This window comes from Aedes albopictus, chromosome 3, assembly GCF_035046485.1.
Source record: "Aedes albopictus strain Foshan chromosome 3, AalbF5, whole genome shotgun sequence".
In the NCBI taxonomy this organism is placed as follows: domain Eukaryota; kingdom Metazoa; phylum Arthropoda; class Insecta; order Diptera; family Culicidae; genus Aedes; species Aedes albopictus.
In genome coordinates this window covers 105,066,803-105,081,222 of record NC_085138.1, presented here as the reverse complement: position 1 = coordinate 105,081,222, position 14,420 = coordinate 105,066,803, and the positions used below count along the sequence as shown (strand labels likewise).

The 14,420-nt window shown below is 42.1% G+C and overlaps 1 protein-coding gene across 2 annotated transcripts in view; it reads right to left on the bottom strand.

Moving 5' to 3' along the window:
• LOC109400817 (uncharacterized) overlaps window positions 1-2,890 on the bottom strand; it is a 138,447-nt gene extending 135,557 nt beyond the window's left edge. Inside the window, exon 1 of one of the 2 annotated variants that reach the window (XM_029875137.2) lies at window positions 2,143-2,890. In XM_029875137.2, the coding sequence (XP_029730997.2) occupies window positions 2,143-2,154 (12 nt within the window). In that variant the 5' untranslated portion in view covers window positions 2,155-2,890. The remainder of the gene's footprint in view (window positions 1-2,142) is intronic. The other variant, XM_029875138.2, reaches the window with a different exon arrangement.
• Between the last annotated feature and the right edge of the window lie 11,530 nt (window positions 2,891-14,420).

Here is a 14,420-nt window from a genome sequence, read left to right as displayed (position 1 = left end):
AACAGTGAATGGCCACACATGATAGCCCTTGGTCAGTACTCAAACTTTGCTGAACACATGGAGAAGGTAAACTTGCATCTAACATTGGTATTTTGACGAAATTAGGTAAGTACTGTGATTTTTTTTTACGTCCAATTTGATTTACGCCCCCCCGATAGTGGACGTAAAATAAGGACGGAGTGTACATCAATCGGACACATCTCATATAGAGCCGGATGGGGGCTACTTTGGACATTTTCAACTATAATAAAATCTAATCCCAGAAAGGATCTGAGAAGGAATCCCCGAAGAAAGTCCAGAAGGAGTCCCAAAAATAATCTAGAGGGAAATTCAGAAAGCACCCTGGAGGAATCCCTGATGATACCTCGGGAACAGTATGTGAAATAATCCCAAAAGCAATTTCGAGAGGAGTCAATAAAGGAATCCCAAATGGAATACCAGGAAATATCGCTGAAGGAACTCCAGGGAGAATCCTTAAAGGATCCCGAGACGAATCAGTGCACCTAACGCAATGCCTTGAATCCTTGTCAGTATCTTCTAGGAATCCCAGGAGAAATCCCTAAGAAAACCCGGAAATGGTCATCCAAGTAATTTTGGAAAGAATCTCGAAAGCAATTTCGGGGAAATCCGCGAAAGGATCTTAGAGAAAAAATGCACAACAACCTTGGAGACATCAATGAAGAAATCACGGAAGAAACCTCTAATCCTTCAGAAAAATCCTTGGAAAAACCTCAAGAAGCAATACCTCGGGACGAATATTGGATAGAATACCAGGAGTCTCTGGTGAAACCCATGAGCGATCAATGAAGGAATTTTGGACCGAATGCTTGAAATAACAGGGTATCAGTTAAATATTAGGCCTCTGGAAGAGATTAGATTTAATTCACGTTAAAATCAATCTAATGCAGAGGGTGTTAGACATAATGATCATGGATATATAGTCACTACATCCTCTCTGTGCGTCGAAAATGCCCTTATAAGATGTAAATAACTGATTTCTGAAGCATCCGCTTCCAGTATTTTGAGCACCCCAAGTCAAGGTTCGACCTTCATAAGTATATATTTTGGACACCCGGTGTTTAAACCAGTTGGAAACTATTTTCGAAGAATCTGCTACATGAGTCTGCTTCATTACGTTCTAAAGAATTGATTGACAAATGCTGATGAGAAGAACTTTGTGGATTTAGCGTGCTAGAAATATTACTGTTTATTTACATTTGCAAGTTTTCTCGGGCGTGATATATATAAGGTTGCTATCCATATAGAGCAATCCAATGTTGAGAATGGTCATAAAAGTGTTGATCATATCTTCAGTAATTTTAAGAAAATCTTTGTAGTATGACCAAGGGGGTCCAAATTGAATTGATTACCATATAAATGAATATTGAAACCCGCTAATGGAAACCCGGTAAAAATTAATGGTGAAATCCCGGTAGGTAGCAATAAATGAATTCTGAGAGGAATTCCTAAAGTAATCCCTGAAGAAGTTTCGGGAGGAATCCTAGGAAGTATCCTGGGGGAATTCTCGATGTGTCCCGAGAATAATCCGTGAAAACCCCGCAAGTATTACCGGGAAAAATCCTAGAAAAGAAAACCCAAGCAGAGTCAATGAAAGAATCTTTGGAATAATATTTGATAGAATGCCAGATATGCCAGGAATCTCTGAAGAAATCCCTGATGGATTTCTTGACGGAAACCTAGGCAACATGTGTAAAAAAAAACTGGTAGTAAAATAAAATAATGCCAGGTGTAATGATGAGCTGATTTCCGGAAGGAATATATAGAGAGACCAAAACGAGCCAAAATTAAAATCAGCAACTTGATTTCACATATCGCTTGTTGTCCTTCAGAAGGCCGGCTCTAGAGGCATAAATATCCTGGATCATGTACCCAAACTAAAACAACAGTACTTTGATTGCCCTCAATGATTATTATTACAGTTATATCACGCTTAATAACTTGTTTCTCATATATTGGTATTAGCAACCTACATCAGTTATCGCAGAGTGGGGGAAGAGTTTGATTATTCTGCATTTCGAAGATCTTGATTTTCTTCTGTAGCAACACTAAAGCATTTTTGGTTCTTAATTCCACAATCGACTTCTGCATCAAATCATCATAAATAGTTATGTATTCACTCACCTTTTTCATCATTTTGGCAGTCTTTATCCTTTTCTGGAGTAGCACAAAAAATCCAACCTGATCAGTTTTCAATCAGTTACCACTTGCTTTCCACTGTCGTTGACGTAAAACTTATCAAGTTTCGTCACTTCCCAAACAAGCACACAAGTTTCCACTTCAATAACGTCGTTCAAAGCCACTGGCTAACTGGACGGACAATGTCGATCGTCAACTTGTCGATCCAGAGCGTTGCTACAGTTCACTGTCCCCACATCCGCTTTGTTTCCACTTCACTGCAATAATCAGTCCTTTCCAAGGTCGATACCGAGATGGACACAGACGACGTTCACTTTCACCGAAAAATTTCGGGTACGCCTTTCTTCCACCATGCACGGCCCGTTCCGTTGCTAATCCTGATTTGTCACAGCACGTGTCTGCTGATCGGTTGTATGTCCTACGCAAGATCCCGTTCGATCACGCAACTCTCCGGTAAGTAACCGCGCGCACATGTACTGTTCGATCGTAATCACACACCAACCGCCGGTACCGAACTAAAACGGTCCGATAGGGTGTTTAAGCCATTTATATCCGTTGAAAATTGTTGTCTTTTCCTCCTTGTTGTGGCTGGTGGCTTAGGGCTGCTGGCTGCTGCGCTCTCCGGTTTGTTGGTCTCATGGGCTGTCTGTCTACTTGCCTTGCCAGTCGGTGCAGACGCCGGTCGGTTTGCTCGCATTTTTCGTCTTAATTTCGTTTGTTTTTGCCTCTCACTGGACGGAGGTGTAGGTTGGAATCACCACACCATATACCGTACCGGTAAGCGACAGCAGTGATGGCGGTGACTATTGAATGCGCCTATAAAATACACATAAGGTGTCATAGCATGGCAATGGTAGCGGTAAACAACGCGATCATTCAGACAGACCATATAAATATAAGTTTCCGAAGGATTTCCAGGAAGAATCCTGGAAAGAACTTCAGGAGGAATCCTCAAAAGAATTTCTGGAGGAATCTCCAAAGGAAACTGTGTGAAATCCCTGAAGGAATTCTCGAAGCAATCAACGATGAAATTCCTGGAAAAATCCTCGATGGAATTCCTAGAGGAATTCTCAAAAAGAATTCCCGGAGGAAGCATCGAAAAATATATTAGATACACCCTTGAAGTAATTGCTGAAAATTCCCTGAAAAATTGCTGAAAGTAATTGGAGGAATTCCCAAAGTTATTCCTGGAGGAAGTATCAAAGAATCTCTTGAGGGAATCCCCGAAAAAGTTCTTGGGGAACTCCTCAAAGGAATCTCTAGAGGAATTCTTGGATAAGTCCCTGGAAGAATACCTGGAAAACTCTCCGAAGGAATTGCTTGAAGAATACCCATAGAAATTCATGAAGAAGTCCACAAAGTGACGTTTCTGGAGGAATCATCAGAGGAATTCTTGAGGAAATCTTCAAAGAAAGCCCAGAAAAATCTCCGAAGGATTGGATGATGAAAAATCACAGAAAAAAAATCTAAAGGAATCCAGTAGAAGTGATTCTCCGAAGGGGTTCAATTGAGAAATTTTCTAAAAAAAATCCTAGGAAATTTGAGAAATATTTTCTAGAGGGATTACTAAATGAATTCGTAAAGAAATCTTTGTTGGAATTTACGAAAGAATTCCTGAAGCTATCTTCGAAATCGATTCGGGAAAATTCTCCAAGATATTCCTAAAGAATTTCTGTGAAAATCCCCGAAAAAACTTTCAGTGGAATCACAGGAGCATAAAAACGCAGATTTTGTAACAAATAGGATAGAAATCTACTTCGTCATATGCGCTTATTCCCGTCATATCAGAATTGGTAACAGCCAATAATTACAGATATTCCAACTTACCTTTATCAGATGGAAGAAAAAAAACCACTACAGCACTGGAAATCGAATCATTGCGCGAATTTTCAAGTTTTAATTTCACTCCAGTTACGAGTAGGATTTTTTTTCTGGTTTTCCGTAAGACGAAGGCAACCACATCAAAGCAGCAGCTGGCCGAATTGTTCTTCATCACCGTTCAACTTTCACTTCGTCAAATTCACTTGTTAGACCAACCTTCAAATCACACCGCACAATTCAAAGTTGGATTTCCCTGCTGTTAAATTATTGAAATCATCCATTTTTTCCCGTCTGTTAAATGTAAACTACAAGTTGTCTTCGTCTAGCGAGGATACAAGCAAATGTGTGCGTGGATTTATTGCATACGAAACATCGTATTTCATACCCACAAGGAATGATTTCTGTGTTGCATTGTGATGGCTTATAATGTGATCTGGTGGGCAAAAAAAACATTTGACATATTTTGGTCGGTATTCTAAAACTGCATCCATCTCATTTTAAAAGCTTTCTGCTCATAAGCACTAACATGTGACGTAATTGAGGAGGGGGAAGGGGTGCGAAACAACATTTTGAAGTGCAATGCACTAATTTTCACCTGAATATACCTCATCTCCGAAGGAATTCCTGGAGGAATTTTCGAAGGATTTCTTGGATTAACTTCCATAAGAAATTTAAAAAAGAAAAAAAATCTAAAAGGAGTCCCCGGAAAATTTTCTTGAAGGAATCTCCTAAGGATTTCAAGGCGGATTCCCTTAAGCAATTCCAGAAGAATTTCCTAGAGGAATTCCTGGAGAAATTCTGGGAAGAATCCCCGAAGATTTTCCTGGAGGAGTACCTAAAGGAATTCCTGAAAGAATCCTAGAAAGAATTACTGGAGAAAATGCTCAATAAATTCCTTAAGGAATTCCCAATGGAATTTGAATTGTGGAAGGAACTCCTCAAGATTTGTTTTAAGGAATTGCTTGAGAATTTGAAGAGATCCTCAAGAATCCCTGAAAAAACATCGTGGGGGATTTCCTTAAGGAATTAGAAGAGAATTCCTGAAGTAATTCCGGGAGGCATTCGTGAAAGAATTCCTAGAAAAACCCCGGAAGGCATTCCTGGAGGAATTCCTGAAGGAATCTCTGAAAGAAATCTTTAAGAAATCTCTGGAGGAATTCTAGAAGGAATCCCTGAAGGAATTCATGAAGAATTTTCTGAATTCCTGAAGGATTCGATTAAGGAATGCCTGAAGGAATCCCAAAAGGAATCCCAGAAGAAATGTCTCAAGAAATTCCTGTAGGAATCATTGACGAATTTCCCGAAGGAATCCCTGAAGTAATTACTTAAGAAACCCTTGAAGGAATCCCTGGAGAAATTCTTGAAGGAATCGATGAAGAAATTTCTGAAGGAATCCCAGATGGAATTACTGAAGAAATCCCTGAAAGAACCCCTAAAGAAATTCGTAAAGAAATTCATTAAGGAACCCCCGAAGAAATCCCTGAAAAAAACCTGAAGGAATCGATGAAGGAATTTCTTAAGGAATTCCTGAAGAATAACGTTGAAAAAATCTCGCTTTTGTGCTCAACATTAGCTGGGGGTGGTGACAACCCGAGCGAATTACGGTAAGTTAAAAAATGCATGGAGGGATTCTTGAAGAAATTCCCTGAAAGAATTCTTGAGAGAATCCATGAAGGACCTTGAAGGAATCGATGAAGGAGTTTCTGATGGAATAACTGGAGGAATCCTTGAAAGATTCCTGGACGTAATTCGTGAAGGAATTTCTAAAGGAAACCCTGAAGAAACACCTGAAAGAAACTCTGATGGAATTCCTGAAGGAATCCCTCAAGGAATTCCTGAAAAAACTGAAAAAATTCTTTTAGAAATCCATGGAGGAATTATTGAAGGAGTTCGCTGAAAGAACTCCTGAGAGGATTTCTCATGGAAATTCTGAAGGGATTCCTGAAAAAATTCTTGAAGGAATCCTAGAAGAAATGCCTCATAGAATTCCTGAAGGAATCCCTGAAGGAGTCTGCCGAAACATCTAAAGTATTTCCTGATGGAATCTCTGAAGCGATTCGTGATGGAATTCCTGAAGGAATCGATGAAGGAATTTCTGATAAACTCCCTGGTGGAATTCCAAAAGGAGTCAAGGAATCCTTCGAGGAATCCTGGAGGAATTCTTGAAGCAAGTCCCTGAAAGAACTCCTGAGAGAATCCTAGAAGGGATTACTGAAGGAATTCGTGAAGGATTTCCTGTAGGAATCCCAGAAAAAATGCCTCAAGGATTTCCTGAAGGAATCCCTGAAAGAGTCCCTGCCAAAAATCCTGAAGAGTTTCCTGATGGAATCTCTGAAGGAATCCCTGAAAAAATCCTGAAGGAATTGATGAAGGAATTTCTGAAGGAATCCCTGAAGAAATTTCTGAAGGAATCGATGAAGGAATTCCTGAATGAATCGCTGATTAAATCTCTGAAGGAATCCCTGAAGGAATTCCTGAAGGAATTCCTGGAAAAAATCCTGAAAGAATTCTTTAAGAAATCTCTGGAGGGGATCCTGAAGAACTCCTGAGAGAATCTCTGAAAAAAATCCTGAAGAAATTCTTGAAGGAATCCTAGAATAAATGCCTCATAGAGTTCCTGAAGGAGTCTGCCGAAACCCCTTAAGTATTTCCTGCTGGAATCTCTGCAGGAATTCCTGATGAATTTCCAGAAGCAATCCCTGAAGAAATTTCTGAAAGAATCGATGAAGGAATTTCTGAAGGAATTCCTGAAGGAATTCATGGAAAATCCTTAAGAAACCCTTGAAAAATTCATGAAGGAATTTCCTGAAAGAATTCCTGAGAGAATCCCAAAAGGGATTCCTGAAGGAATTCTTGAAGAAAATCTTGTAGGAATCCCAGAAGAAATGCCTCATGGAATTCCTGAAGGAATCCCTGAAAGAGTCACAATCCCAAAAACCCTGAAGAGATGGAATCTCTGAAGGAATTCCTCAAGGAATCCTTGATGAAATACCTGAAGGAATCGATGAAGGAATTTCTGTAGGAATTCCTAAAGGAATCCCTGATTGAATTTGTGAAGGAATCCCTGAAGGAATTCTTGGAAAAATCCTGAAAGAATTCTTTTAGAAATCCCTGGAGGAATTCTTGAAGGAATTCGCTGAAAAAACTTCTGAGAGAATCCCAAAAGGAATTCTTGAAGAAATGTTTGAAGGAGTCCCAGAAGAAATGCCTTAAGGAACTCTTGAAGGAATCCCTGAAGGAGTCTGCTGATATCCCTGAAGAATTTCGTGATGGAATCTTTGAAGGAATTTCATCAGGAATTCTTGAAGAAATTCTTGAAGGAATCCCTGAAGGAATTCGTGAAGGATTCCCTGAAGAAGTCCCTGCCAAAATCCCTGAAGAGTTTCCTAATGGAAATTCTGAAAGAAATCGATGAAAGAATTTCTTAAGGAATCCCTGAAAGAATTCCTTAAGGAATTTCAGGGATAAACTTTGATAGAATTCTCTTAGAAATTCCTAGAAGAAGTCTCAAAGGAATTCACGGAAAGAATTCCTGAGAGAATCCCTTAAGCCTTAAGGAATCTCTGAAGAAATTCTTGAAAGATTCCCTGAAGGAATTCCAGAAGAATTGCCTGAAGGATTTCCTGAAGGAGTCTCTGTCGAAATCTCTGAAGAATTTCCTGATCACTGCAGGAATTTTCAATGGAATCCCTGTAGGATTCGATGAAGGAATTTCTGAAGGAATTCCTGAAGGAATCCCTGAAGGAATTCATAAAGGGATCCCTGAAGTAACCCCTGAAAGAATCCCTGAAGAAATTCCTGAAGGAATCGATGAAGGAATTTCTGAAGAAGTTCCTGATGGAATTCATGATGAATTGTCTGAAGAAATCACTGTAGGAATTTCTAAAGGAATCCCTAAATGAATTCCTAATGAAGCCCTCGATGGAATTACTAGAGAAATTCCCGAATGAGTTGCTGGAAAAATCTTTGATTGCAGAAAGATTTTTATAAGATTTCTTTCTGTGGAATTCTTTGGAAATTGGGTGAGATTCCAAAGGAACTCTTGAAGGAATTCCAAAGCAATTCTTCTAGGAATATCCTAAAGGATTCCTGGAGGAACCCCTAGAGGATTTCCTGAAGTAATTTCTAATGAAATTCCAGAAGTAAATAGGGTATTGGTTTCCTTATTAAACATGTGGCTCCCATTTTCATCCCACGAAAAACAAAGGATTGAAACGCTGTTTATTTTGTTTCTTGTTTTTGTATTTTTTGTTAGAAATGAGCACCTATGAAAATAAAAAGAACGGAGTCAATCGGTGCCGTAATCGCTTGATTTTGAATAGGATGAAAATGGGAGCATGAGATTACTGATGGCACACATACCCTACTAGGAAAATTCTTGAAGCAATTCCTAGAGGAATCCCTGAAGTAAATCCTAAAGGAATTCCTGAAGTTATTCTTAGAGGAATTTCTGAAGGAATTTCTTGGTGAATTTCTAAGGCATTTGTGAAAAAACTCCTGGAGAAATTACTAAATAAGTTCATGGAGAAATTCTTGATTTGATTTGTCTATATTTAAGAGACGAACCAGCCGAGGGCTGAAAGTCTCTTTAACAAAGTTGTCTTTATTTAAAAGACTTTCAGACCTTGGTTGCTTCGTCTCTCAGAGAAATTCTTGAAGAAATCCCTGGCGAAAATCTTGGAGGAATCCCTGAAGTAATTCTTGGAGAATCCCATTACAAATTCCTGAAGAAATCACCGATGGAATTCCTTAAATAATCTTTGAATCATATTCTGAAGAAATCCTTGAAGGAATAGTGAGAGAAATTCTTGGAGAAATTCTTGTAGGAATCTATAGAGGTATTCCTGGAGAAATCCTAGAATGATTTCCTGAAGTAAACCATGATGAAATGCCTGGAGGAATATTCTGAACAATATGATGAAGTGGCCGTTGGATAGTTTGTGCCTAGATGCCAATCTATGGAGAATAACTCCACAGTCATCACCTGTAGAGATTCCACATCGATTTTGAAAAAAAGCCGAAAACCAAATCCACTGAAACGCCATGAACTACCTCAGAAAATACTCTGAAATTCCAGTAGGTATTCCTCGAACTCTGTTGAATTCCCCTGAAATCCCCTGGAACCTCTTGAAAGGTCTAGACATTCTTTGAGAAGTATTGAAATGTCTCAGTAAACCGCTATGAAACTCCAGTGGTCATCCCGTAAACTTTACTGAGCCCTTCGGAATCCTCTGAAATCCACTGAAACACCTTAAAATCCCTTTGAAATCAAAGCCCTCAATAAAAAACTATCAAAGCCCATGAACAACATTTTTAATTTTGCTTATGAGTTCATATTTTTGACACAATCGTCGTGTATGACATTCTCTTTTGCTTTTGAAATTCAAAGGCAGTTTATTGAACTATCGGAAAAACCTTTTGCCGTAAGAGATAGTGAACGCGCTGCCGACCGCGTGGTCTCGAAAAAGCGCGCGCGCGTACTCTCCAGCCTTGTGAGAGTTGTGACCAAGTGCGAGAGCATGTGTATCGATCAAAAGTTGTCACGTCGCCACCGAGTTTATCTGTTGCAGCACAACTCAAGAGAGCAAGGAACATGGGTTTATGTTGCAAGACTCCGTTTATGATACAAACAAAGTTAGGTTTGCACAGAGCACAGGAAACTTAAGTGCCACTTGCTCTGGTAGCAATGATAATAAAAGTGAGAAAATTGCTATAGAGGGAGACAACTCTTGCTCAATGATTAAAAACGAAATTGAACGGAACACAAAATAGTAGATAGTTATGTAGTGCGGAGATCAGCGATTATGAATGTGGCTACACAACAAGAACATTTTAGAAGTAATCAGATTATAATTCACATAGGAAACCTTTTTCCTTTTATTTTTTTTAAATATTAGGAACTACGTATACTTGTTACGTATGTATTTCAAAAGTAATCTGGTAAGTTATCTCTGTGTGTAATGTTCGATTTTTATATTTTTTTTCTTCCTGATGTCCCAACAGAGACTCAGAAATACATCTAAGCTTAGTGTTTTTATTGGTATTGCCATTTTTTTTTTTTTGTTATTTGACCATTTCTGTTTCTACCGCTGAATTTAACAGGGACTAAAATTTTCTACAAACTTTATTTTTTTTTACTCAAATCTGTTTAACTGTTTCAATGTCGTAAGGTACAGTTGCACAAATTGCTCTTTGAGGCAAATATTTTATCTATTTTATTTATGCTAATGATGTGTTCTAATTCGCAGAATCGAACCTTTTTTCCTTCAATTCATCGTGCCAATCATGCAACTTTACGACAATCCGCACCCATAAGTGTCACCATTACGGTGACAATCATGCCAGTTAATGGTAGTACTTTGTCACTGACTAATGCACCAAGTTTCGACAATTTCAATTTTCGTCCATTAGATGCTAATGCAAATGACCAATTACACTGCAAATTTGCCCAAATTAACTGAGCGTCCATTTCACTTCTCATTAGTTTGAGCAAGTGGTGACAGCAACGTAAGGACCGGGCAGCTGACTTGTACCACAAAGTACTTACAGCTCAACATTTGTCACAATAAATGCGCCCAAAGAACAAGCCAAAACAACACACAATCCATTTCGCATATCGCTTTCCTCGGTGTCGGTGGGTAATTTAAGTGGATGACATACTTACTTTGCTCCTTTGATGGCGTCGTCGTCTGTGCAGCGAGCGCTGCTCGGTCACAAGTCATGCGTTCATTACCCTCCCAACAACGCGGTCGGTTGGTCGATCGCGAGGACAGATTACGCAAGAATCAGCAACTGGAGTTGGGGTGCCGCACTTGCTCTACAACACAACCAGAAAGTCACCCTTCCGCCGCGGCGAACGGGTTCAATTTCTCTCTCCGCGTCGCGTTGCCGCTTCTTAATGCGTATGAGGTTTACTGTGGCTGGTTTAGATACAGCTTGGTGGTCAAAAAGATCAAGGAGTTTAAATGAGTTGATTATCATGTACGACTAGAAGATTCTTTGTACGTTCATACTATTTTGAGTTTATTTTTTTTGGAACAATACCCAAACACAATTGTTTGTCATCATACCGGTGAGGACACAGAGCGCATCGTGACAGACAGACAGACAGACAGACAGACAGACAGACAGACAGACAGACAGACAGACAGACAGACAGACAGACAGACAGACAGACAGACAGACAGACAGACAGACAGACAGACAGACAGACAGACAGACAGACAGACAGACAGACAGACAGACAGACAGACAGACAGACAGACAGACAGACAGACAGACAGACAGACAGACAGACAGACAGACAGACAGACAGACAGACAGACAGACAGACAGACAGACAGACAGACAGACAGACAGACAGACAGACAGACAGACAGACAGACAGACAGACAGACAGACAGACAGACAGACAGACAGACAGACAGACAGACAGACAGACAGACAGACAGACAGACAGACAGACAGACAGACAGACAGACAGACAGACAGACAGACAGACAGACAGACAGACAGACAGACAGACAGACAGACAGACAGACAGACAGACAGACAGACAGACAGACAGACAGACAGACAGACAGACAGACAGACAGACAGACAGACAGACAGACAGACAGACAGACAGACAGACAGACAGACAGACAGACAGACAGACAGACAGACAGACAGACAGACAGACAGACAGACAGACAGACAGACAGACAGACAGACAGACAGACAGACAGACAGACAGACAGACAGACAGACAGACAGACAGACAGACAGACAGACAGACAGACAGACAGACAGACAGACAGACAGACAGACAGACAGACAGACAGACAGACAGACAGACAGACAGACAGACAGACAGACAGACAGACAGACAGACAGACAGACAGACAGACAGACAGACAGACAGACAGACAGACAGACAGACAGACAGACAGACAGACAGACAGACAGACAGACAGACAGACAGACAGACAGACAGACAGACAGACAGACAGACAGACAGACAGACAGACAGACAGACAGACAGACAGACAGACAGACAGACAGACAGACAGACAGACAGACAGACAGACAGACAGACAGACAGACAGACAGACAGACAGACAGACAGACAGACAGACAGACAGACAGACAGACAGACAGACAGACAGACAGACAGACAGACAGACAGACAGACAGACAGACAGACAGACAGACAGACAGACAGACAGACAGACAGACAGACAGACAGACAGACAGACAGACAGACAGACAGACAGACAGACAGACAGACAGACAGACAGACAGACAGACAGACAGACAGACAGACAGACAGACAGACAGACAGACAGACAGACAGACAGACAGACAGACAGACAGACAGACAGACAGACAGACAGACAGACAGACAGACAGACAGACAGACAGACAGACAGACAGACAGACAGACAGACAGACAGACAGACAGACAGACAGACAGACAGACAGACAGACAGACAGACAGACAGACAGACAGACAGACAGACAGACAGACAGACAGACAGACAGACAGACAGACAGACAGACAGACAGACAGACAGACAGACAGACAGACAGACAGACAGACAGACAGACAGACAGACAGACAGACAGACAGACAGACAGACAGACAGACAGACAGACAGACAGACAGACAGACAGACAGACAGACAGACAGACAGACAGACAGACAGACAGACAGACAGACAGACAGACAGACAGACAGACAGACAGACAGACAGACAGACAGACAGACAGACAGACAGACAGACAGACAGACAGACAGACAGACAGACAGACAGACAGACAGACAGACAGACAGACAGACAGACAGACAGACAGACAGACAGACAGACAGACAGACAGACAGACAGACAGACAGACAGGCAGCTGTTCGGATTCCCAGATCCTGACTATCCGCCAGTGCAGACAGACAGAGGCCAATTTTTCTGGGCCCATCTTGATGAGCTTAGCTGCGATACCATCCTTACTAGCTGCTTTGTTGGTCTTGAGCTGGGGAATGGCATCCTTAACTTCCCTCAGCGTGGGAGTTGGTTCATTTTCGTCATTCGCTACGCTGGCGTCGTCGTTTCCTCCGTTGCCGTGGCCTACCTCCCGTGCCTACATTCTCCACGCCGTTCAGGTGCTGATGAAAGTGCTGCTTCCACCTTTCGATCACCTCACGTCCGTCCTTCAGGAGGCCTCCGTCTTTATCCCTGCATATTTCTCCTCGTGGCACGAAGCCATTGCGGGATGTGTTGAGCTTCTGATAAAACTTCCGTGTTTCTTGGGAACGGCACAGCAGTTCCATTTCTTCGCACTCCGCTTCTTCCAGGCGGCGCTTTCTCTCCCGAAAGAGGCGGGTCTGCTGTTTCCACTTCTGTTTGTAACGTTCTACGTTCTGTCGAGTCCCTTGCTGCAACATTACCGCCCTCGCTGCGTTCTTCTCTTCCAAACCCGTTTTGCACTCTTCGTGGAACCATTCGTTTCGTCGATTCCGTTCCACGTACCCGATGATGTTCTTGGCTGCGTCGTTGATGGCTGCTTACGCTGTACTCCAGCAGTCCTCTAGAGGGGCCTCATCGAGCTCGCCCTCGTCTGGAAACGCGGCTTCGAGATTCTGCGCGTATGCTGAGGCGACATCCGATTGTTTAAGTCGCTCTAGGTTGTACTGTGGCGGTCGCCGGTACCGTACATTGTTGATGACTGAGATTTTTGGGCGCAGTTTGACCATCACCAGATAGTGGTCGGAGTCGATGTTGGCGCCACGATAGGTCCTGACGTCGATAATGTCGGAGAAGTGCCGTCTGTCAATCAGAACGTGGTCGATTTGAGATTCCGTCTTATGTGGTGATCTCCAGGTGTAACGATAAGGGAGGCTGTGTTGGAAGAAGGTGCTACGTATGGCCATATTTTTGGAGGCGGCGAAGTCAATGAGTCGTAGGCCGTTTGCGTTTGTCTGCAGTTGGGCGCTGAGCTTACCAATGGTCGGTCTGAATACCTCCTCCTGGCCTACCTGATCGTTTGAATCTTCTATGTTGATTTTGACGTCGTGGCTTAGGCAGCGATCGTACTCGCGTTCGTGCTGCGCGTAAAATGCGTCCTTGCTTCCGGAGTGTGGGCTGTGCACGTTTATTATGCTGAAGTTGAAGAATCGGCCCTTGATCCTCAACCTGCACATTCTTTCGTCGATCGGCCTACCAACCGATCACGTGCCTCTGCATATCACCCATCACGATGAAAGCTGTTCCCAGCTCGCGTGTGTTGCCGCAGCTCTGATAGATGATTACCTCTAAACGTTCGCACTATGGATTCTGTCCAACACACCTCCTGCAGCGCTACGATGCCGAACCCGCGGTCCTTCAGTAGATCGGCGAGTATGCGGGTGCTCCCAATGAAGTAGAGAGATCGGCAGTTCCACGTACCGAGTTTCCAATCGCAAGTCTTTT